The 26,276-nt window shown below is 35.8% G+C and overlaps 1 protein-coding gene across 1 annotated transcript in view; it reads right to left on the reverse strand.

The window, feature by feature from the left end:
• Positions 1–883: 883 nt before the first annotated feature.
• UBE2W (ubiquitin conjugating enzyme E2 W) overlaps positions 884–26,276 on the reverse strand; it is a 76,244-nt gene continuing 50,851 nt past the window's right edge. The window contains exons 4-6 of the mRNA XM_082859026.1: positions 18,646–18,801; positions 15,362–15,437; positions 884–6,307 (exon numbers count right to left, since the gene is read on the reverse strand). Of these exons, the coding sequence (XP_082715152.1) occupies positions 6,294–6,307; positions 15,362–15,437; positions 18,646–18,801 (246 nt within the window). The 3' untranslated portion in view covers positions 884–6,293. The remainder of the gene's footprint in view (positions 6,308–15,361; positions 15,438–18,645; positions 18,802–26,276) is intronic.

A 26,276-nucleotide genomic window follows, 5' to 3' on the forward strand; every position in this document is an offset into this window, starting at 1 on the left:
CGTATTACGTTAGTATGTAAAGTACTGTGGAATAGGGAGGGTTTCAACAAAACCACTTATCCACAGTAGCTTAAACTAGTGAAGAAAAGTTATACCTTCTGTCGGAGGTAGAAATTATTTTAAGGATTATAATGAAAGGAGAGAGTGCCATCAAAGTACAAAGAAAGATGAACCCCGCATCTATCTAACCAGCTACTAATCTAGTTGTTTAGGGCTGCAGAAACAGCTTGTTGGGCTAAGAGAGCTTTACGGTAGTACAGCTGCCCCAGTGAGGAGTACAGCACTCCTGGCTAAGTAGATCCCCTGTGAAAAGAAAACTTAGAATAGCAGCAGGACATACTGAATCTCTTCCTGCCAGGAATAACTGAGATGTGGAGATATCCCCTTCTGCTTACCTCCTTCTCTCTTCTCACAGCTTCAGGAGTCAGTCATTTATGTAAGCTAGTTCATCTGTTTGTATACTTGGGAAAAGCATGTCCTCATGAATCGTACAACTTGAAGCTCAGGAGCATCAGAGTCATGGTAACTCTGAGCAAGTGCTCCAGTCTCAATTCCATCTTTTCTGAAAATGCCCAGTCTTTTATCAGGACTCAGTTAAAGCATGAAGAACCACTAAAATACACTAGGTTACACTACTAAGCAAAGATGATCTTTAAATAAAAAACCAAGTGGCTTTAGTGACTATCTTCATTCTGTTGTATTCATTTTGGAAATGGACATGTTACTATTTCCATAATCCTTTCAAGATCACAGTCTTTTATAAAGAGGAACTATTATATAAATTTTCACATTATCATAAACTACAAAAAGGTTTAATATCTATCCAATTTAGCATTGAAGTCTACAGAAAAAGAAATCAATGACAACTGCTTTATTATTAAAAGTTACTGAATTCCATAAAGCACACAATGTAGTTTGTATTCAACTAACAAAAGTTCGATACATGTATTTAAAAATATATAATATATTTATCTGTCAACATTTATATTCTATTTAAAAAGCAGTAGCTTTACATATTGTACAACTTGATTTTATAAAATACATACATCCGCCCTATGCAAATCTTCAAGCATGAGCTTCCATTCCTATTAATAAAATGCACAATCTATATTTCTGAATATTCAGAGAAAAATGGTACCAACTAAAAATAACATATCCATTATGACTTGAACATGCACCTAATTCTTGGCTACTAGATAACTGACCTAATAATCTATTCAAATAACTATGTTCCTGGAGCCTGACAATCAGTTTGCATTATGTAAACAATCTGTGATTAACTACGAAGAGACTTGCATTTCCAGGGTTATCTGACACAATCTACCAAGTTCTTTATTCGTCCTGTTTCAGGTTTTTAATTAGAGAGGCAAGATTATTCAGTAATTTGATGCGTCAGGAAATCTGACAAGTGAAGTCACATCTAACAAGCCACAGCCCGGTGAGTTTTGAAACCGTGCTTTTGCCTTTGAGAAAACAGCTCTGAGAATTACTGTGGGAGCAAACTTTTCTCAAAACCCTGATGGTGTACGTGCCAAAAAATAGAACAAGAACTATTTCTCCTTTCCCAATCAACTGCGCTCAACTTGCAAAACTCGAGTTCTTTAGGTTTGTGAAGACGTACTGTACTGGCTTCTATTCAGACATTCCTTCCACATATTCAAAATGGCTTCAGCTATCACAGTTTTATTAACAACAAACTTTTCATAAGAAAGATATTCATGTAATAATTTTGGGGATTCATCCCCAACCATAAGTCCCAATGCTAACATTTGAGAATTAACGTCACAATAAACACCTCAATTATCAGGACCATAGTCAGAACCAGAACTTCAACTTGAAGGACAGAGATCTGAGTTTGAAGTACATGTTTAGATTCCACGGGCCTCTAATGATAATGACGTATATAAATCTGTCTGTAATTTATGCTGAGAAAGTAAAAGTCTCCCACAAATTATTATTTTTAAAACATAGCTCCAAGTCTCAAAATGGTTTAGAAACTTAAATGGAAAAACACTTTCACCAAAATAAGTAATTTAATTCATTTGGGCAATAATTAGGCTTTGAGAGAGTCACATCCAAAAAGTAAATGAAATTCCCTCAATATCACTATTTAAGAACTAAGTTATAGCTAACAACAGCTTATTTATCAAGTAGTCAATTATTCAACAAATTTAACCATCTACTGATGGTCTAAGATTAGGTATCAGAAATTATTTTATTTGTAGGATGGAATCTTTTTATTAAAATTTTTTTCTGATGTAATTTTAATAATCCTCCTTCTCTAGATTTCCTAACCTCAAGAAAGGGAAAGGGAGAGGAAAGGGAAGGAAGGAAAGAAGGGAGGGAAGAGGGGAGAAAATCTGAGAGGTCAGAGGGACACTGAAGACTGATCACTGGTATCTGTGAGGAGGCAGGAAGGAAGAAGAATAAAGGTGGAATAAAAATAAAGACTGTAAAGAGGATTAGGGTCAGGAGGTGCAGATGAAAAGATACCTTGTTCACAGATCTTAATCATGCAAAGGCATTAGCATAACAGAATAGTGCAGTAGCTGATTTTGATAACAATGAATCCTCAGAAAAGACTCATATGGTCAAGCCTCAGCTCTTTTTGAAAATAAACTTATGTACACAATCACAAATCTTAAGCATTCAGCTAAAATATGTACAAAAAACGAAATAAAAGTGAGATTGAGAAATGTAGGCAGCAGTAACCATAAAGGCTTAGAACTAGTGACACTGAATTCTTTATTTAAAAAAAATCTTTTTTTAAACACACAGTACCTGCTCTTCTCTTCTATTTTTAGGAAGAAGCTTTAACAAGTTTTTAAATACCTCAATTCTCAAAAACAATAGGCTTTTTAAAAAATAAGAGTTGATTACCAGAAACAAGTAATATGTGGTTACATACCATTTTCATATCATTACTCATTTCAATTCATCTTTGATGCAATCTGGGAACAATTAAGCAGTCGCTAGATACCTGTTTTAGAATCTGAAGAAATGATTATCCACCACAGGAATCTAATGATATATATTTTTGCATATAGTTAAAATTTCTGAAGGGAAAAAGTAGTAAACTATTCTAGTTACTTTATACGAAATATTTATATACCTAGTCAAAACAATAAGTATTAAGATCTTTCTCCAGATGAACTCTATATAAAAGCTATTTTTAGCATTTTCTTCTGGGTTTTTAAAAAAAGCCTTATTTCCCTGCTAGCTAAAAAGGAGGAATTTGTACATTACAAGTAAGTCCTTTAGAGATGAATATTAAATTCCTTAAGAGAACAGCCATAAAATTTATTTTTAAAAATTTATCTTAAAAAACTGAAAACCGTTTCTCTCTTTAAAATCTATGGCATTAATTACCTACTTGACATAATTTTTTTCTTTTTCTTTTTTTTTTTTTTGGAAAGGGCACCAAGTTCATGATCTAAACATGCAAAATAAGGAACTGAATGTACTACTGCCGTAACAGAATTTGGCAAACCAGAATGGCCTTAAAATAAATAAATAAATAAATAAAAAAGAAGAGAGTACATATTGTCCTAAATCTGAAGGTATAATCTGTAGACCTATGCAGCAGATAGTGCCTCATAGAGGGAATGCAGGGAAGAGGGAAGTACCATGTTCCTATGTACATTTTCTTAGTTATCCTGGCTGACATTCAACAACGCAATACAGAGAAATATTCTTTTTATTATTACAAAGCCGTTAATTGCCCTCTCTTGAGCAATGACTCAGGTAAACATCTTATGCTTTTAATAATGTAACTTATATTTAAAATTAACTTAATTAAATCTAAGTGCACAGGAGTTTTCAATGATTCCTAAATTCAAGGAAGTAACGCATAAGGTGTTACCAGATTGCAAATTTTGAATGGTCTATATTTCAGGATATTTCATCCTATCATCTTCTCCTTAAACCATAAAATGTACCAAAATTATTTGGTTTTCCTTTGCTTTCCTCTGTGTCATTTTAATTTATTGTACGGTGTCTCTATGTAGAGAGAGAGGTATGTTAAAATACTATTATTTGTATTAAAAAACTCAATTGAGGCTATATATGACCTATTAATCTATACGATAGCATTGTTAACCTTTGACCTGGTATATTAATTCCTTTGGTGAATAAATGTCACAGGTCATTTCTTTATAAAAGGATTTTAGTAAGAGGACCAGCAGTATGGAGAGAGACCCTCACCCCACCCCGGAGAATGATCAAGTGAATCAGTAGTTTAGAGCAGTTACGTAAAATATGAAAAATACATAATTTACAGCTGCAATTTTCATATTAAAAAGCAGTTAAAAACTAAGAGTAGTTCAAAGCATTCCAAAAAACATTTTTTTGTCTTGGTTAAATCGGCCAACTAATAAGACTGATAGAGACTACTGTGAGAATTTGTGTACATCTCTAGTCAAGAACAAAAATGCTTTTAAGTTTAAACACTGGTAGTTGCTAACCAGCAGTATAAACGGTGTCCACAATTTGGTGGCTGGCCATAGTTTAAACTTTTTTTTCAAGTTATTTCTACAGCAGACATATTTTAGAAGTCTACCCACCCCTGAGTTCAATAATTATACTTTTAGAGTGTAAAATTATATGCCCTTAATTAACAACATGTACAAAGCTACAAAATGTCATCTATACAGAGATTAAAAACAATTTTTAAAATATTCTTTGCCAATTATTGATTGGATGGTTTTGCTGGGGTACATATTTCAAACCTTTTAGCCAACTGGCTTTCACTTTTAAGCCCAAATTGATCCATTATATTCACTGCAGGATATGTCAAAAAGAGTGCAACAATAGGCATTAGTAAAAATAACATTGTAGTAGAAACAGATTTTGCATATGTGAAAAGGTAATTTATAAAATACATTAATTGCTTTTTAAAAAGAGAACCTAGTTGCAGTATCTTTAACTTACATGGTACTGAGAGTTGGACCTTTCAAACAATTTTTTTTTTCTATAGAAAAATGTTATCTAGCTGTAAGCAGTCTTAAATAACAACAAAACAAAGCAAAACAAAACAAATCCCTCCAGAACAAAACTGTATGGTTGTGTGAAACAAATAAGCAAACATACCATTCTATAGTGTACTTCTGCCTAAATTTTAAAATAAAAATGTCCACACTCTTTTGTTAAAACATTAAGCCTCTGTCAAAAATGTATTTCTTATTTTAGGGTACAGGATTGAAGGACAAGATGATACTTACAAGTAAAGAAAATTTACAAGAAAAAACTTGACAAAAGTTTTTCAATTAAAGTACTGTAACATTCAAACTTAACATAACAAAAGAAACAAAACTGCAAACAAAAATGTTTATGGATTTTCCAAACACAAATAAATGAAATAGTGTCGAGGCAGCAGGGCTCATGCTGACGGCTAGCGGGAAGTAGCAGAGTGTCATCTGCTGGGGAAAATTGTTAACGTACAAACGACAAGCCCAACTCATGGACTGCAGCAGTTTACTCGTCACTGCCATTTTTCTTACTTCCAAAATAAAGCCCTGATTAAACCATTCATACCCTATATTACTCACACCTTTACTTCAGAGACTGAGGAACTATATACAACAAATGAATTCATTTTCACCATAGGGATAACATATTGTACCTCTCTGCCAATGTCACTTGAAAACTATCCATGTCAAAACAATTTGACAGCAGATATAAACAATTCAATAAATACGCAATGATCTTTCATTACAGTCCTTTAAAGACGCATGTTAATTCATGCTGTTAACCTTAGGTTCACAGTGCATAGAATCCAAATATAAGCAGTTGGGGTGACTTTCAAAGTAATGTTGGATCCCTCACTTTATTTATAATCCCACTCTAACTGATAATGATAAGTTCATTTCATAGGCCCTATCATGCATTAATCATTGGGTGGCAGGAGTTAATGAAAATTTTTCCTGTTACGACGTCCATTGCCGGCAATGAACGTCCCAAAACCGCCAAGGAAGTCATTGTTATTGCACAATACATGAGGACCTGGAACTTTTCCAAAAGCTTAAAAAAATAAAAATAAAAAATGGAATTATATTTGACATTTCCTGACACCTGCATTAATACTGTATGACTAATAAAAGCATGTCAGTTGCCTGGACTGAACCAGCGATCAACATGCGCCCAGAATGCACACGAGTAAAAATGCAGTAAAAGGAAGTAGTCTTCATTGCCTATAGGTCACTTCCAGTCAAAGGTTAAAGTTCAAAGACTGAATGATCAAAGTGCTCATTTTCTCAGTAGGACTATCTTCTGCTAGGAGGATGATAACAGTGGCATCAACAAGTATCATCTTTAAGAAAAGGAGAAAAAAGATAATTAAAATAGTCAAGCATACATAAGTAAAATCTGCAAGTTAGTCTAATACAGAAATAATTTCAAGTAGCAAGAAGAACACAATTTACATTTCTGACTTGTCTCCCCCAATCCCTGCAAATAAAAAAGTCCATTTTGTGTTCGAGTATAGAGTATATAGTGACAAGCAAATCAAGCTGTATTCTTTCAGGGAAATGGTAGTTTACACAAATCTTAAAATGATATTATTATCAGTATGTTAGTTCTATTTCAAATAGTAAATTGATATATGTTAGCACATATTCATGATTTACCAATCATAAGAGAATTCCTTTACGGGCAACAATTTAAAACTGTAATGAGACAGGAAGTAAACTCCTGACCAACACTGTTATGCTACTTAACACAGAATAATACAAGTTACGTCACTGAAAGAAGGAACTTCACATATGAGCTACAATCTCTAAATCAATCAGTAGTAAATGTTATTAATTTCTCTTCAGAAAATAAATTTTTCAGCAAGTATACATATACACGCAAAGGAGGTCATTTAAAAAAAAACAATCCCACAGGTATAGTAACACCTTCTGATAGCCTCAACACATTTATGTAACACATATAAATTCTGGGGAGTTGATGACTTATTTTACAAAATTTACTTCACAAAACCTATTTGAAGGATTTTGAGGACTGGTTATTCTTCAGAAAGAATCTCTAGAAAGAAGTAAGACTAGTGGCAACTACCCAAAAGTTGTGAAAGCTCTCAAGGAGAAAATTCTAAACAACTGGCCAAAATATTTTACACAAACCAACCCATGTTAGGATTGATACATTGCTAATAAAATTCTCATTCATAAAGACTCAGTGAGAGCTAAAAAGCAGTAAATCTGATTTCTATGCTGGGCAAATTAGTGAAACATTCTATGATCCTATACGTTAAGGGTAATCTAAAGGGTGAAACAGACTAAATTTTAAAAATAAACTGTATCTAAATCATTAGAATCCTTTAAATAAATAAGAACATCTTTAAGAAGAGAACAAGTAGATAGTTTACAGCCTCTAACTGTCACATTAAAGTATCTCTTTCTTAAATGACTGTGGATCTTGGAATAAAGAGGATATATTTGACATGGATCAGAATAAGCTTAAGAATATGAGGAGGTTCCTTAAAACATCACTTCTCCAATAGAGTATTTTATAACAGTAGGGTCTCTTGAAATTAATACTAAAACATTTAAATCTCTAAGCTAAAAGATGGCACTAAACTCTACCTAGTATAGTATGTCAAACTACTGGGGATGAAGTTTAGTAACGTACCACATAACAATGTTTACAATAAGAAAAGTGACAGATAAAATCCAACTTAAACATAAAGTTATCTAGTTAACTAGATAGCTTTTATCTCCAAAGACATATCATCTTCGATAGGTGGAACCATAAATGTATCTTTACCAGATTATTAACTCTGAAAGTTTTTCAATATAGTAGGCTGTTGTATGAATGTGCTACCAGCCACCAAAATGATTAGGAGATCTATGAGAAGCCATTCTCCCAATCCCAACCCCCATCCCCATCTTGGGTCAGATGTTAAAAGAAGTTTAGGACTAACACGATACTACTTGCTTTGAATCCTCTATCTTTGGAGAAATAAGCTTATTAAATAAGTTCTGAAGATGGATTTCAATTATTTCTGACAGCTGGACCCAAAGGGACTACAACATTACATATCCATGATGCCTATAAGTAATAAGGAATCTATGAGTAAAAGTTCAGTATGAAGACAGGTTATGAGCCAAACCCATGTCTACCTTTTCCCTAAATAAGATGGGAATCACTAAGAAGCAAAACATTCGTTTGTTAACAGGAGGAACACAGTTTCCCAGCTATATGAAAAGGATTTTTGGATACTAGGACTGGCTTCCAAAAAAAAAAAGTTGGTAGAGTAAATCTATCTTGGATCAAGACAAATACAGATCTATAAAAGGTGGTGAAAGAACACAATATGTTTAACCTCTTGGCTAAAGTATTTGTGGCAAAATCATGGCCTGAAAAAAAAAAATCTCATAATAAACCACTTAAATTTTTTCTGGAACTACAGAAGAACCTACTAAAATTATACCCTCAAATATAATACATAAAATACCAGTTCCAAAGAGGTGACACCTACCATGGCTAACTTCACTGGGCTTCTGGGAAATGTGAATGAGAGAACTATATTAGAAGGTGGTCATTCAACTTTCCCCAAAGTATAAAAACCATCACATTCTATTGGAAACCATCTCCCTGGATATTCCCAGGGAAAGAAGACTAGAAGAAAAGGAACATAGTAAGAGGTCAGTAGATAGGGATGCTGCCTCCAAGAAACACAAAAATAAATCTTTACAGTTAAGTTTGTGTCTCAACTGTTTGGGAATTAAAAGTTTTCTTTCGATAAACTGATGCAAGAAAGATTACACGGTAGACAATAGAGTTGTTATCCCGCAGGAAACAAAGGGCAAAGACTTAGACTAGAGTGAAAGTTTGGACTCAGGAATTTAGAAAGTGGTTTTGTAACCCTAAAAGGTAGTACAAATAAAAAGGTTCAAAACTAACATAGGTAAACCTATGGCTAGTTATTAGGCAGGGAGAAAAGGAGTTGGTTAATACTAGTCTGAGACAATTTTGGGTTCCTATCTCCTCATTTTCCTACAAGGAAATGTTCCAGCTGAATGGAACCAGAATGTAGTGTATAGTTTTATAAAAAATATTGCTCTACTCCTCCCCAAATTACCATCTCATCAGTCTACTGGACATAGTATTGAAACATTATGCTAATTTAGTTCTTATAAGCCTAGTTTTCCTGCAGCCCATACTCAGCAGCCGTCTTAAACTATATTGTTCAATTATCTATCACCTTAAGGAAACTGCTTCAGGAACCACAGATCTGTACTCCCAACTGTGAAAAGCAACCATTTATGAAACTAAGTCATATACGTTTAATATTGATCCCAGGAAACTGATGGGTATCATGAATGGACTCTAGTTGGCTATCTCACTGAAGTATTCTTATGATCTCATAAAAAGATACTTTTCACCTTTTTTAAGAACAATTATGTGTTTTACGATACAGAACTCTGAAGTTCAAGCATTAATTTGTGCACTGAACTGGGTACAGATCTGTTTTCTAAGGAAGATTCTATACCTGAATCATTGGTGAATTCTTCAGCCTTTTGTATGCTGAGATGAGCTGTCTTATTCAAATACCTATTTTGGTTAGGCCTCTTGACTTTAACCCTATTCTCAGCTCAACTGATTTTCAAAGCATATGGACCCCCACCTTAATCAGCAACACAGAATATCTGCATTCCAGTGCAGGAATGACCTTAATTCCTTAGTGAACAGAAACTATAAGAGAGCTCTGGACAACAGGTTGATAGTCAACTTCAAGTAATTAACAACAAGGAATATGTATTCACATACCAATGACTTTTTACACTTTAACAAGTTATTGCATTCTAGAGAAGAATCTCAAAAGAAATGCAATATAAGGTGTGATGTGTACAAAGACAGTAACAGTGGGGTAGCATGACTGGCCTAATTTTCAAGGTATACTAACAATGTGGAAGATCACAAATTTATGCTCAGAGAGGCTTTCTTTCAAGAATCCAGCAGTGGTATCTGGCAGCTCAATTTTGGTGTGTCAGCTGAGTCCTTCTCTTCTAAAACCAGGAGATCAACTCAATTTCAGATTTGTTGTTCTTCATTAATAATGCCTCCATCCTACATCCTGGAAGCGCCCTCTGAGGTACACAGATGTCATTCACTATCTGAACCAAAATCTCTCTTGCCTCTTTGATTACACCTGACAAACACTCTGACCCATGCTGACCCAAGTATGTCGGTCAGCACCACACAGAGGGGCTGTGGAGCTTGACATGAGGCCTACAATTCTGCTTGGTTTCTAGAAACTGAAATGTTAAGTGTTTCAGTGAGTTCTTCCAACTCCAAGCAAGTCTTTGTTCAGTCTCTGATCTTTTTGTTTAGCATTGCAGGTCACATCAGGACGCTACTCTGATCTCATAATCCTTTCAGAATTAGATGATGGTAAGAAAATAACCAGAGTCTGTATTTCTTGGTAACTGGCATTAGTTATAAGGAGAACATAATCAATGAAGATCTTCTGGAACTAAAGCAGCTAAGCAGAAAAACATAAGCTGAAACTTCAAAAGTTCCAAAACAAAGCTAATGTGCTTCTGCTTAAATGAGTATGATTACCTTTTTTGATAAAATTTTCCAAATTCAACTATAACACCAAGGTGGGCTATTTTTCATACTGTTTGTAACTGTTATTGTGAAATGTATAAAGGAGAAGACAATATACACTACACAGCTGCAATGCTTTAGCTTTGTAAAGGTAAAGGAAGAGTGCAAGGAAGAGTCCCTGTACCCAACCACCTGTATGACAGAGCGGGTGCTCCATCATCTCAAAGGATAACGAACACTACCCTTCTTTGATTTCGTATGACACTCACTCATGGAGCAAAACCTTCCATTTAAGGGAGAATGCAGGAGAGGAATGATTCAGGCATATAGGATTCAAGCAGGAGCCAAAAACACAGTGAGATAAGAACGGTCACTGTAAGGCAATGAACTGAGGAGGTTTTAAACAGGATTATCTGTAAACAAAAAAAATTTATCTGTACCTGGGACAGGAAACTAGAAAAGGATAGTCATGGTTCAGTTGAATTACAATCAGGTGCCTTTTTAAAACGGCTAATTTGTATTGAGGGGGATACTTTTAATCTGTTTACTGGGAAAATGAATTCCTATACAAACCCTGTACTATTTTACATTATGTAAGAGGTTAATTTAGTTTGAAAAGCCTCTTTTCTTAGTAGTTCTTGGCTAACTTGGGAGATGATCCACCTTTAAACTGTTAAAAGACTTCTACTTTAGTTATAAAAGTATGGCTTTCACAAGCAATAGATAAAAGCCATTAACTATGAAAAATAACTTCTACTATGAAGTGTATTTTATTTTAAAGAATTTTTATATTTCCAGTTTTACTATGCAAGTTTTCTTATTCAAAAGCAGGCAATAATGGACTTCCCTGGTGGTCCAGTGGTTAAAAATCTACCTTCCAATGCAGGGGACGCAGGTTTGATCCCTGGTTGGGGAACTAAGATCCCACATGCCGTGGGGCAACTAAGCCCACACACCACAAATGGAGAGAAGCCCACGTGATGCAATGAAGATCCCGCGCGCCGAAACTAAGACCCGACACAGCCAAAAATAAAAATAAATAAGTAAATAAATATTTTTTAAAAAAAGCAAGCAATAAGAAATTCTGGAAGTATTCTTAAGTAAAGGCCTTCTGATAAGTCTTTTTGACTATACAAGGCAACATCAGAGGGCTTAAGAGATGATTATCTTTTCGAAATTTCCCTACGGAAACTTCCCTAAGGAAGGGAAAAATGAGAATATACTAACAATGGGGTGGGATAGAGTGGCAAAGAGAACTGTACTTTCAAAATATACATATTTTAGGGGCTTCCCTGGTGGCGCAGTGGTTGAGGGTCTGCCTGCCAATGCAGGGGACGCGGGTTCGAGCCCTGGTCTGGGAGGATCCCACATGCCGCAGAGCAACTAGGCCCGTGAGCCACAACTACTGAGCCTGTGCGTCTGGAGCCTGTGCTCCGCAACAAGAGAGGCTGCGATAGTGAGAGGCCCGCGCACCATGATGAAGGGTGGCCCCCGCTTGCCACAACTAGAGAAAGCCCTCGCACAGAAACGAAGACCCAACACAGCCATAAATAAATAAATTTAAAAAGAATAACAACCCAAGCCAAGCTGTAGGATGTTATTAAAAAAAAAAAATACATATTTTAAAAATTCCATCACTCTAAGACAATTTCTTCTCAAGTTTAACAAAAAGACTTAAAAGTGGTTTAAAAACACTGTGGAAAAGACAATTGGGGAATTTTTCTATTATTAGTGAGGTTGGGTCTGAAATAGAATGACTACTATCTTGGCAACTTTGACATTTTAAAAAATGTTTGATTTAGTTGTATTTGTCAACATTCTTGCTTGACTCATCTTAATTTTTGATGAATTTAAGAACTTATTATGCAAAGGTAAAGGGGACTGTGACACTCAAGGAATGTTTTTTCTTTTTGAAAAGGTTCTTTGTAAAGGCACAGAGGGAAGAGACAGCTTAGTATTTAGTCCTAAAAGGCAAGACGATGTGCAAGAATGAGAAGCCAGAAATGTAAACTGAAGGAAATGGCCAATTAATTCAAGTAGGATCTTGTTTAGTTTTAGTGGACCTTCAGTATTCAGAAAGAATTCCCATGGGAAACCTGTCCTTTTATATTTAAGAATCCCTGAAACAGTAGTTATCAAGTGACCAGCTATATCAGAATTATTGGGGATATCTTAAAAAGTGAAACAAAACCAGCATTCTGGTACAGTAATAAAGTTGATCAGATTCCTTAAAGGAGGGAGTAATCAACAAGGCTTTGGTGAAAGAGTTCCCAAGAAGAGTGGAAGGAGTCCTTCCAGGCAAATAGCACACATGGAAACAACAGAGGATAAGGAATAGAGTGCCTATCATAAACAACGCTCCGTGGAACATTTCATGCATCAAACATTTTTTGTACTAAAGATGATTTTCCAAGGATGGAGTCTCAGAAGTTTAGTAACTGAGACAAAAGGTTCAGTCTTGAACTTCAAGCTTGTTAAATATCGCTGAACTGCTAAATACTGCTGAACTGCTGTTTCCTTAAAGGATTACACTAACTTGCTATACCACCAGCAAATATGAAAACAGTTTTTTGTCTTTTGTTTTGTTTTGTTTTTTGCCATGGGGCATGCAGAGATCTTAGTTCCCTGACCAGAGGTCGAACCCATGTCCCCTGCAGTAGAAGCACGGAACCTTAACCACTGGACCACGGGGGATGTCCCCTGAAAACACTGTTTTAGTCTACCCTTTATTCTCCTCCTCCAACACTGCATTCATTTTATAAAACTCTGCCAATTCAATAAGTTTCAGAATATTAAATCTGTCATTACTTTACTGTGTTGAACTTTTTTGCCCATGCTTGTAATTAATTTATTCTTAAGCAACTATTATAAATGGTCTTTATTTTTAATCAAGCTACGTCTTTCACAATTTTATTTTTTTAACTTTATATCGACTGTGATTTGAGGTTTTTCCGTGCTTTTTTTCTTTTAACTTATTTATTTTATTTATTTAGTTTTGGCTGCGTTGGGTCTTCGTTGCTGCACGTGGGCTTTCTCTAGTTGCGGCGAGCAGGGACTACTCTTCGTTGCGGTGCGCGGGCTTCTCACTGTGGTGGCTTCTCTTGTTCCAGAACATGGGGTCTAGCCATGCGGGCTTCAGTAGTTGTGGCATACAGGCTCTAGAGCACAGGCTCAGTAGTTGTGGTGCACGGGCTTAGCTGCTCCACGGCATGTGGGATCTTCCAGACCAGGGCTTGAACCCATATCCCCTGCAATGGCAGGCGGATTCTTAACCACTGCGCCACCAGGGAAGCCCTCCATGCTTTTATATAAGATTTAAATTTTCATATATCTAAATGTTTAATTTGTGATTCCTTTTAAGTTCAGAAATTCTTTCTTCCTTCCTCCAGAGTTGATACCTAACTTTTTAAAACATACTTTTTCTATTGTTGTATTTTTTAAATGCTTATTAATTCAATCCAAAGGCAATATTTTCTATATGAGGTTAAAAGGATTACTTACTACTAAATAATTTTTCCCCTTCTCATTTATTTGTGACACACTATTTATCACATATTCAAATCTAACATACAGAAAGGCCTAGAAAAGAGTAATTCTAATTAATTAATTTATTGGTTTATTTTTGGCTGCATTGGGTCTTTGTTGCTGCGCATGGGCTTCCTCTACTTGTGGCGAGCAAGGGCTACTCTTTGAGGCGGTGCGCGGGCTTCTCACTGAGGTGGCTTCTCTTGTTGCGGACCATGGGCTCTAGGCATGCTGGCTTCAGTAGTTGTGGCACGTGGGCTCAGTAGTTGTGGCTCGCGGGCTCTAGAGCGCAGGCTCAGTAGTTGTGGCATATGGGCTTCACTGCTCTGCGGCATGTGGGATCTTCCCAGACCAGGGCTTGAACACATGTCTCCTGCATTGGCAAGTGGATTCTTAACCACTGCGCCACCAGGGAAGCCCGAAAAGAGTAATTCTATTTCAATGTCTATTCTTGCATTATTATCTTTTGGTGTTTGGTAGACATATCCTCCTTCATTATCCTTTAATTCAAAATTCAAACTGCTCTTCTCATCTTTCTTCCAAACCTTAAAAGCACCCACTCTATCATTCTACTGAATTACATTGAACCAATAATTTGTAAAGAATATACATTTTTGTAATACTTTAAAAATAATTTTTATAAATAATTTTATGGTTTCTCATGAATGTAAACCTTCTGTTCCTAATTTCAAATACCTCTTTGAGGAAGCAGTAGTCAGCTTAGAAAAGATGCTAGCAGCCTTCAATTATTAAGCTACCATTACCCAACAGAAACAATAGAAATTAAATTATTAAACATAATGTATTCATAAAGCTATAATCAGGAGAACCTCAAATGTTTTCAGGAATAACTATTAGAATAGGAAGAGCTTTCTTTAAGTTAACGGGCCATCTCTAACAATGTGATCCTCCACCCTAACAACAGTACCATAACTAAATGAGTACACAAGGCGTCATAACTTCTATATCAAGTAACAGGTTTCCCAGTAGGCTAGTTCTGATTTGACTTAATATTATTAAGGACTTCTGTTCTGCAATACAATGGTAGAGCAGAATGTTAAAGCGATTTTAGATTTTACTTGTATGATGGCCATGATTTTATGTGCCCCATTAAAAATCTAGTCTAACTTATCCATAAAATATCTTAAACTATTTTAAAGATTCATCTCCATATTACAAAAGTACAACATCAGTTATATAATCTCTCTTTTTCCCAAGCAAGCATATATATAATCTTTCAAACCAAAATACTGAGAAGTTATCATTCTAAAATAAAACTGCTTACCATGATACCACCATTTTGTTTTCTTTGGATTCTTGTTACATGTTCGAACATAAAAAGAATTATCTGGTGGTCGTCTCTGAAACCAAAAAGAATTTAAATAGATAAGAAGTTGTAAAACAGGAAAACATGAGGGGGAGATAGTTTTAATAAAAGCTCTAGCAAAAATATTACAGAATGCATAAGAAACAAAATAAATGCAGATGTCATAACTGAAAAAATAATATATTCCAGGCAATGTAACCTCTTGACACTGAACTTGTTAAAAAAAAAAAAAAAAGGTGTGCATATGTGGTTTGGGTCAGGTTCCAATGGGATTACTAGACAATGACTATCAACCTAAAGTGGCAGCATTAGGTTGTAAAGAATTTTGGTTTCATTTATCTTATCTCCCTAGAAATAATTTAATAATTACTTTTGTGAGCTAATCAAAACTCTACCTAACTAGGTTTGTCTGAGAAACCCTAGCAACTTATAATCCTCCACAAGGGATTACTGTTTTCCTGTAAACAAGTATCATCAAGGAGAGACCAAAGGATTCGGTTTCCAAAATGTATGTAAGAGGCAAAGGGGGGAAAAGACACATTAGCATTTCTGCAATACATACGCCCTGACTAGAACAATATTAGAAGCATACGGCAGCTCTGCAAGGAGTTACATCAGAAATAGCTGTAACTACAACTAACAACACTGAAGACAGGTTATGAAAGAATTTTCTTGAAAACTGTTGGATGTTGATCAGACACAAGAAATATGTGCCTCTCTACAAAGATTTGGAAACATGTCAAATCTGTATTAACGCCACTGAGGGCAGGTTAGTAGATAATATGATAGGTCCAACCAAATAGCAATGGTGAACAGGACTACCTAGGTAGCAGGAAGGAAAACTGACAGTCCACTTGGCACTTCCTAAAATTCATGTACATAACTATGATCTAACTCTTATGAGATAATAATAACAGTCATTTAACAGAAAGGAAGAGAAGAACATAAGACACTAAACAACTATACCAAGATTACCCTGTTTATACAGTTAGAGAAAATTCCTGAAAAATTATCATGAAATTATATGTCTACTTTAAAGAATAGATGATCTGCTATTGTTTGTCCTGTAAAGTCATAACCTGTGTTCATGTGGAATAAACTGCTACTACTGTAACAAACAATAAACTCATCTATTTATCAGAACCTAATCTTCAAAAAACAAGTTTCTTTTTGTGAAAAAAGAAACTGGAACGAAAGAGTTATGACTAAAAAATGCCTACAGTTAAATTAAAATTTGTATTCAGGGAGTTGACTATTCTCTGAATACAACGGAAAGTGAAACTCACGGAACCATGTCCACCACAGAATAAAATTCACCTGTTTTAATAGAACAGCTTTCGGCGAACATTTAAAAGACTTTTTCAAGCCTATTTGGTGCTAGATTCCCCTCAGTGCCAAAACACGTTTCCTCTTCTTCTTAGTAATCTAGTACTTAGCACAGTAACAACAGCACATAGCAGGTACTTAATAATGTCTGAATTTTATCATTTTCCACAAAACTAATGCTGCCAGAATTCTGACTTCTAGATTATCGTTTTGGTTGAATACATTATAATTACATTTATATTATATAATATAATCAATAATTTAAATGGAATGATTAGTCTTATACCAACTACGCAAGAAACACTAACAGCAGACAACTAGAATGTGAGGGGAAAGATGAGGGTTAGAAAAGGATGAAGGAGTTAGAGAACGTAATTTTCTAGCTTTTAACAGGAAATCATTACCTTTAAATGTAAACAAAGCTAGTAATCAAAAGGCACATGTAAGGGCTATGCGCAGACACCACTCGTGTTAATCTTAACTTCTCTTATTAAACCCTAGAGTTACTGCCTCATCTTTCTATAGACATTAACATTAAGAGAAGCCCCTTGATTGGAAACTGCTCTGTGCCACACCTGCAGGTTCAGAGCCTGTATGTGCGGTGGAGGTGGAGATAGGGAGAGGAGAAAACATGGAAGCAATAAATGAATGAAACTTGTTTCCAAGCCTTTGGGATTAACAAAAGCACAAGTGTTGCCTAAAATGCAGCTCAGAAAAGCTAACAACAGGGAGGAAACTCAAGTTAAAAGGTGATACTAACGTTAGATAATATGTACTCTATTTCATCTATTCTAAGACGTACATTTTTTTCTTAATATCCCTAAATGGGGATACATGTCTTTCAACTAATGGTGTATCACAGTTTAACTGCCAGAAGTTTCATTCTTCCTCTTGTACATAACATTGCATATTAAGGGCTCTTATGCTACAGTTAAAAATACATATACAATTTAACCCATTATTTCCCATTCTTATTTGAACAAAAAAATTTTTTTTTAAACCTAACACCAAGAAACCTCTTATGGAACTAACATTCCAAGAAACTTACTTTGCAAACAAGTGGCTTAGAGTGTTTCAAAATCTAGATAACCTACCATTTAAAAATGAAATACTATCTAAATGTTTTCTAAATATTAATTTAATAAAAATGACCGTTGAATTTGGAGAAGAAAAAAAACCTGCTAAAATAAATGAATTACCCCACAGCTCCCTAATCTCTAAGGTAAATTTGGTTTTTCCTTTAAATACAAAAGGAAACCCCCATGGAGAAGAGATGCTTTAAAACCTCTCAAGCAGGAATGACAAGACACTAACCCTCAAGCAGGAATGACAAGAGGGCCAGAAACACAGAGAGGATTTAGATACTTTAAAAGGGTATTCTAAATTTAACTCACATGGTTTTTCTTTCTGGTCTTTTCCTCCCTTTCTCCATCAGACACAGAATCTGTAGATTAGTAAAGGAGAATAAGAGGAAAAGTCCTGAAAATTCTACTGGTAATCTAGTCCTCCTTCAACCTAGGCTTTATGATAGGAGAGCTCTGGTTCCTGGGAAATCCCCTAAAAGAGACTGATAGGGTGGAAGCCAGCAGAGGGGAGAAGGGAGCCATAATGCTCATTCCTGGGTCTTTCCACTGTGAAATCTAGAAACAATAATTTCTTGTACACTTTTGCCCTGTGCATGCTTACAGAAATAAAATTCAGATTATTTAAGAACATCTGCAGAAATTTCCTGTTTAAGAAACATGAAACAATGTCTGACTTCTATTATCAAATTATTTGCCAATCTATTACTAAAACGTTCCCTATAACTTCATAATAGAAAGCATTAAGTCCCTTCTTCAAATAAATTATATATTAAAATAGCTTCTCTACCCAAACTAAAAGAACTATACCTGGAATATTCTGAAAAGTCCTACCTTTTCTTTGCAGCTGGAAAGCATGCTAATAATGCTAAGACAAACTGATTGGACTGAGAGCGCTGGGGACCAGTCTTCTGTTAGAATGGATAAACAGATATGACCATTGCTATAAACATGAGGATGAACAGGAATATTTTCACCAGTAAACATGACCTAAGAAAGAACAAAATTCCATTAATACTCAAATATTCTATGTTACCGAAAAATAAAATATTCTCCAGGTAAGTTAATATTTTAAAAACCAAATTAAAAACAAATAAAATCAATGCCAGGAACAAGATAAACAACTGCTTTATTCTTATCAATTCAATAAGTACTGGTTTCACTACTATGAATGACCATGTAGTAGGAAAAGAATCCAGATTACTAATTTTATATTTCAGGTATTTTTCACAAATTCCTTTTAAAATTTTCTAAATTACCATGTATTTTTAGACTAGTGAAAGACAACTGTATTTACAAGAATGGTTTTTCAAACTACTCATTGTTCTCTGCATACACAAATCAAATACACTAAAATTTCAAACGAAAGTATTCAACTTTAGGACAATATGAATTACATGCCATAGGAACACCACTCCCACCTATAACAATGTTATTACCCAAGGTGCTATATGCAAAAGGAAATGACTGCTACATCTTCCACCTCCTCTAAATTCACACTTGCATTATGATGGGCACAAACTACCACTTACTAATCAGCAAATATCTATGTGCTTATAGATGAAAAAACAAAGCTTGAATGAATCTCCCAATTACTTGCTGTTTTGTCTCTGCCTTTTCTTTTACTCAGTTCTTCTACGTTTTCCTCTTTCTCCATGTTGCCTCAGCACTGAGTTGAAAGGTAATATTTCCTTCCTTTGCCCTAATAATTCAATGTCTCAATAATACTGTTTCTTAAACATATCTACCTAAGCATCTGAATAGGCAGGAGAGTAAATTCATACATCCTGAGGAATCTGTAAGCATAGCCCATAATAGGTCAAAGTAAAAGTCTCATATTTAAGAATGCTTAGATATATGTTAGTTCATAATAAATTGTTTATTTTGATATAAAAATTAATCTGTCAATCTTTTAAGTGAATTTTATACTGCAGTATAATATATAATTTTTATTGTTGCTTAGGAGTAATTCCTATTTCCTGATCTGGCCCTTAAAAAAAAAGAAAATCACCTGGAGAGCTGGTTAAAAATACAAATTCAAGAGCCCCACTTTCCTAGATTCTGATTCACTAGGTATGATGGCATTTTTATAAAACTCATCCAATATAAACCAATAGTTCCCAAACTAGGCTTACAGTAAGTATATCTCAGCCCTGCAAATTACCTTATACTCAGATATAGCGGAATCTTAGTAAGGAGAAACCCTACCTTAAGTGATGACAAACTGATGAAATATATTGCTCTAGGACTAAGCCCTCTTTTTTCCTTTATAGAGCAGAAGACAGCCAGTGAAATAAGGGTGGCCAGAATAAGGTATGCCATATTTTAATATGTGATATGCTATGGGAAATTACCATAAAATAGGTTTTGCTTTTATTTTTAAATTTCTACCTACATATCTGGTTTTATTACAATTTTACAAATATTTACATTTAACAAAGCACTCTTTCATATGAGTAGGAGTTCTCAAATATTTCAAATATACTGCTAACACATGGGCCTCATTTCCTTGGCTGAAGCTAACATAAGACAGGAAGAAGAATTTTTTCTCAAAGGAATGACTTCATATACTTGTGTTTCTTTCTTTCTTTTTTTTTTTCTTTAAATTTTGGTGATCCACCCTCCATTCCCATGAAAAAAGAGCTAAAGTAAAGTTGAAAATTAAAAGTAAAGTCTTAAAACAAGAGATATCAAGTGATTTGTCCTGCCCAATTGTAGAAGACCCCCTGAAAGACTTGGGCACAGCTCTGTTTAAAGTACCATTTATCTCAATTATATCTATCAGAATTAGTGCCTTTTTCATCACTTTTTCCTCAAAAAGTGCTGCTCTGCAAAGGGAAATGACTGCTTAAAGCTCTTGCAGCTCCATGAGTCCATCCACAATTATTTTAAAATTAATTTTTTAATAAATGTGAACTACAGTTTATTATATTATATGTATTTGATATTCCCACAATGTGTTGTGGATGTCTAGAGTGGGAGTTTACAAATCTCACAGAATATGCATCTGCTTTGGGGTGTTCTTTTTTTTTTTTTTTTTTTTTTTTGCGGTACGCGGGCCTCTCACTGTTGTGGCCTCTCCCGTTGCGGAGCACAGGCTCCAGAAGCGCAGGCTCAGCGGCCATGGCTCACGGGCCCAGCCGCTCCACGGCACGTGGGATCCTCCCGGACCGGGGCACGAACCCGTGTCCCCTGCAACGGCAGGCGGACTCTCAACCACTGTGCCACCAGGGAAGCCCTGGGGTGTTCATTCTGCCACAAAATGCCATTTGACTAATAGGATATTTTCATGAAGAACACAGCAGTGCCCATTACTCCCTGGCCACAATTATTTTTAAAGGCTATTTCTTTTCCAGTAAGGCTATTTCTTTTCCAGTAAGTCATGTAGAACAGTGCTCTGGTACCAAAAAAGTAAGAACTGCCAAGTTATTTCCTTTGGCACAAATGAAGCAATGTATCAACAACCATCAAGGAAAATACACAGACAGCCAACCAAAAGGTTATCACGAGATGCTTTGACTAGCCAATTCACAAAGCATAAGGAAAGCAGTATTCTTTTTGGAGAGAAATGATTATAAACTAAATCACTCGGTCTGAGAGCCAAGAAGTATGCATGAATCAAAAGTAAAGGAGGAGAGAAGAGAAAGAAAGGGGATGGGGAGCTGTGGAAGACACCTACGGCACAAGCAGCAGACATTCTATAAGCAGAGAAGAGAGCCAGAAATCAAGGAGAAAGAAACAGTTTTGAAGTTTGAGGGGACTGAAATAAAAATAAATTAGACCTTACTAATACTTAAAATAAATTAGATCTTAATAATGCTTAAAAAAAAAAAAAAGCAGGGGCTTTTAAACCTGCTGCATTCAGGGCAAATTCAACCAGCCTAAAACTTCTAGCAACCAAAAACAGGGGAACTAACTTGTTGTACATGGTATAGGTAACCCCTAGAACCCAACCTGGCAGATAGAGAATTTTAGAAGTTTGTCTAAACATGGACAGGCTCCATCCAGGATTTCCTGAATTCCATTCAGGAATTCAGATGAATTCCTGAAATATAAGAAAAAACTTTTTTCAACAGTTTATTCACGTAAAAGACTGGTAAGTAGTCTGCACAGACAGTTTTGATGCAAACTTTGCTATTCTGGTTCTCTGCATGTGACAGAAGAGTAACCAACGCTGAATTTCTTCAAGACTACACTCTTTTTAAAAAAATAATAAATTTATTTATTTCTTTTTGGCTGTGTTGGGTCTTTGTTGCCGCACGCAGGCTTTCTCTAGTTGCAGCAAGCCAGGGCTATTCTTTGTTGTGGTGTGTGGGCTTCTCATTGAGGTGGCTTCTCTTGCTGCGGAGCACGGGCTTCAGTAGTTGTGGCACGCGGGCTCAGTAGCTGTGTCTCGTGGGCTCTAGAACGCAGGCTTAGTAGTTGTGGCGCACGGGCTTAGTTGCTCCACGGCATGTTGGGTCTTCCTAGACCAGAGCTCGAACCCGTGTCCCCTGAATCGGCAGGCAGATTCTTAACCACTGCGCCACCAGGGGAGTCCCAAGACCACACTCTTAACTATCCTTGTTTATTTAATATGCAGTACAAGCCAGAGGAGGGAATGCACATTTCAGGTTTTTTAATACAGCCAAGTAGGCTCTGAAAACTTAAAAGACTTTAAGCTGTTTCCAGAGTTCAAAAACCTTTCTGGGGGGGAATCACAAATAGCTGATAAACTATCTAAAACAGATATGACAATATAACTGAGTACGATGAATTTGAAACCAAAGGGAATAATTTTGCTAATTAATTTTTTAAACAATTTATTCAGATTCAAAGTAGTCACATAGATTGAACAGCGACCGGAGACTGCACACATTCCCCACTGCATAAACCATACTGAGTAAAATGGAATTACAGGTTTTTAATAATAAGCTATTAAATGGAAAAAAAGTCACAGTTTTAGAAAGGATGTTAAATCTAATGCATGTGAACCACATCTGAAGTTCTGAGTCTGCATTAGAAGAAGTCCTCATGTGTCTGTAAATTTCCAAATATCCCCCACCAGTGTGGCTCAAATTCAAGAGCAGGTGAGATGGGAGAAAGAACTCTGCTCAGGATCCACATGATTTTGGAGGTAAGTTCGCACATCCCACATCCAACCTAAAATTTTAAGCAAGCCAACCTCTGGGTAACCTTTGGGTACTAAAAAATCTAAACTGAAAGCCACCAACAGTAACAATATAAAGGATGGATATTAGCTAACTGTTTCTAACGTGAAATTCATGGTAATCATACCTGAGGGCTTCCAAAGCATTCAGGCTCAATACTGTATGACCTCACAGTATTGAGATCTTACCACAATGAAGGCATACTAATGTGTTCAGACTAGTGCTCTGGAAGTGATGAGAAAGTCAGACACCTAATACGGTATATCAAGCTAGGTGAAAATACAATATGCACAGAATGAGCAATACAAAACAGGCTATAATTATAAAGCCAATCTATAATACAGATACCAAGGTTTCTACAGGGACAATAGGAGGGGATGTCTTCTCTGATTAAAATTGTCAGTAGATGACAATATTTAAAGGGCAACTATAAAAACTGAACATACAAGCAGAGAGTTTAATAAACTAAATCAAATATCTAATTATGAATAATATATATGACATAGGTAGTCTAGCATAAATGAATGATAAATATTTGACAAAAGTGACTGGCGATAAGAATTTTAGCATAGTTTTCAATTCAGTTCTCCCCTTTTAGTCATCTAATATGTATCAGCAGCATGAATATTGATAGCTTTCTCGAATCAGGGAGAATCAGACCACGAGCAAAAGGATGAGGACACTATGAATATAAGTTCTGGATCTCTGCAATGAGGGAATTTGAAGCAACACAACAAAAGGGTTCATGTTAAAGGGGCATGAATAGGAGGGGGAATAGGAGTGAGGGGAAAGTGATTACTCTTTTGCCCCAGTGTTTCTAAAGCTTTATGATCAAGGCAAGTATATTTTTAGCATCTTTAAAATAAGTCCAAAATATTGCCACCTTCCACAACCTCCACTGCTACCCTTCTGGTACAAATCACCATCACCCCTCACCCGGATCACTGCAATAGGGGTACCCTTGTGCCTCCAGAAGTCAATGTGCCACATAACAGCCAAGTTTCTCCTTTTAACTTTAAGCAGGAGCCTGTCGTTCCTCTGCTCAGCATCTTCAAGGGCTTCCTACCTCATTGAGAGTAAAAGTCAAAATTCTTACGATGGGCTATAAATGTCCTATCCAATTTCTGACGGACCTTCCAGCCCCAATTCTCTCTCTGACCTAGGCCCTACTCTCCTCTTCTTGATTATACAACACTCCAGGGACCCACCTGGCATGCTCCAGATTCAGGACCATTGCATTTTGTCTTCACCTGCCCTTTCTCTCACCCCTTTGATGTGGCTTATGCACTCACCTCTTTCAGATCTCTGCCCCAATGTCACCTTCTCATGAAATCTTTCCTGATCACTCTACCCAATGCTGCAACACCCTGACTCCTCTTTTCTACGTTTTTTCACCATCTTCCATACTTTATATATTTTGCTTTTTGTTTACTGTCCTTCTCTTTCTACAAGAATGCAAACTACACATAAGGAGGTTTTTTGGAGGGCCACTTTGTTCACCACAGAATTGCCAGCACCTAGGAAAGTGTTTGTCTTATGATACATGCTCAGTAAATACTTACAGAATGAATGAATGAATGTCTATCTCTCCAAATACTAAACAGATTATCGGCTTTTTAAAGTCAGGCCCAATTCCTTTTTAATTTCTGTGCTCTCTGCCATCTCTAAAGTACACAGTTCATGCTCAATACATGTTAAATTAACCAACCATTTACCTGTATCCTAGCATAAGGAAACAGAATACACTATATAGAAAGAATTTTATTTTCTGTATGGCTGTTGGTAAGTGCACATTACTAGAAAACAGTGATGAAAAGGTACTTCATCTCTGCTCCCATTTTAACTGAGAAAGTTTTTTGTTCCTGTTATTGTTTCTTTTAAAGCAAATGATTGGGCCAAACACCGTGTTTTACATAGGTAGCCTTTTCACTATAAAGTGAGATACATGTGAAATTAATTATAACTAGTAGAAGAAAATAACACAGCCTATAAATTTTATGTATAGTCTTACAGATCTCATTTACAGGCAAAGATCTCACTGACACAAAAGTAATAATTTCACAATGAGATGTTTATTCTACGGATATGTCCTCAAATTCTACTCTTGTAAGTAGTGGTAAATTTAGTACTGCTTATTGCATAGGAAAATGAAAGACTAATTACCTAATAAGAGCCAATGCTACCACATCTGAACAAATAAAATCTTTGGGGAATGGGGAATTTTACTGCCCTTATCCAGAGCAATGCAATGGACCTTTGGAAAGTTTTAGTTATCAGAAAAATCTTGAAATCTATATGTACCTCAAGCTTTGATTACTGGACATGTTGTAACTATTATATAATCATACAGATGATGTGATTAATAGAATTTTAAAATAATTTAAAAGTATTACTGGACTCAGAGTGGTCTGTTATTTTCTCAATCATGGATATTAGAATATTTTATATATATATAAATATAAATATAAATTAACTGATGTTAAAAGGGAATCCTCATATTCCAAAAGATTGGGAACAACCGCCCTAGGGTTTCCACATCATTCTAAAGTGTACTCTTTCACTTTCAGAGATAACATTACTTAATGGTTACATTAATAAAGTATGACGCAAGTATTACTACACAGTAGAAGGCATGGAGGTAATGTGTGGCTAAAATGCTTCAGGTCAGACTCAACCATAAAGGGACTGGACTGCTAAGCTTGATTTGACTCCACAGGAAATAAGAACCATCACAGGATTTACCAAGAAGGGTGGGGATGGTGGTGGTGGATGTATGTGCGAAAACCAATGAGGTAACTGCACCTTCAAATAAACCTAACAGCACTGTGAAAGGACGGCTAGGAGTGGAAACAACTAGAGGCTATTTTGTAATAGTCCAGATAAAAGCTGAACACTTGGACCACACAGCGCTGACGATAAGGTAAGAAAAATGGTGGACTGCCTTAAGTCTGTGAAAGGATCTGAAAAACTGCATTTAAGAGTGAGGGAAAGGAAATAAATTTAACATGAGAAGATAGGTGGACAGAAACCCAAGAAAAAATTCTTTTTTTATTTTATTTTGTTATTAGAAAAAACTGAGTTTAGCTGTGTTAAATTTGGACATCTGGAGGTGTTCAAGTAGAGATGTCCAACAAGGGTGTGAAATTAAACCTCAGAAAGAGATTGTACACAGAGTTGGAGATCTGGGAGTCAGTGGCTTAAGATGGTTAAAGACTTTAAAAAGTGAGAAGAAAAAGGGAGCGCTGAATAAAGAACCTGGAGGACGGGACTTCCCTGGTGGTCCGGTGGTTAAGAATCCGCCTTCCAACGCAGGGG

Source organism: Leucopleurus acutus (genome assembly GCF_964270905.1).
Source record: "Leucopleurus acutus genome assembly, chromosome: 17".
In the NCBI taxonomy this organism is placed as follows: domain Eukaryota; kingdom Metazoa; phylum Chordata; class Mammalia; order Artiodactyla; family Delphinidae; genus Leucopleurus; species Leucopleurus acutus.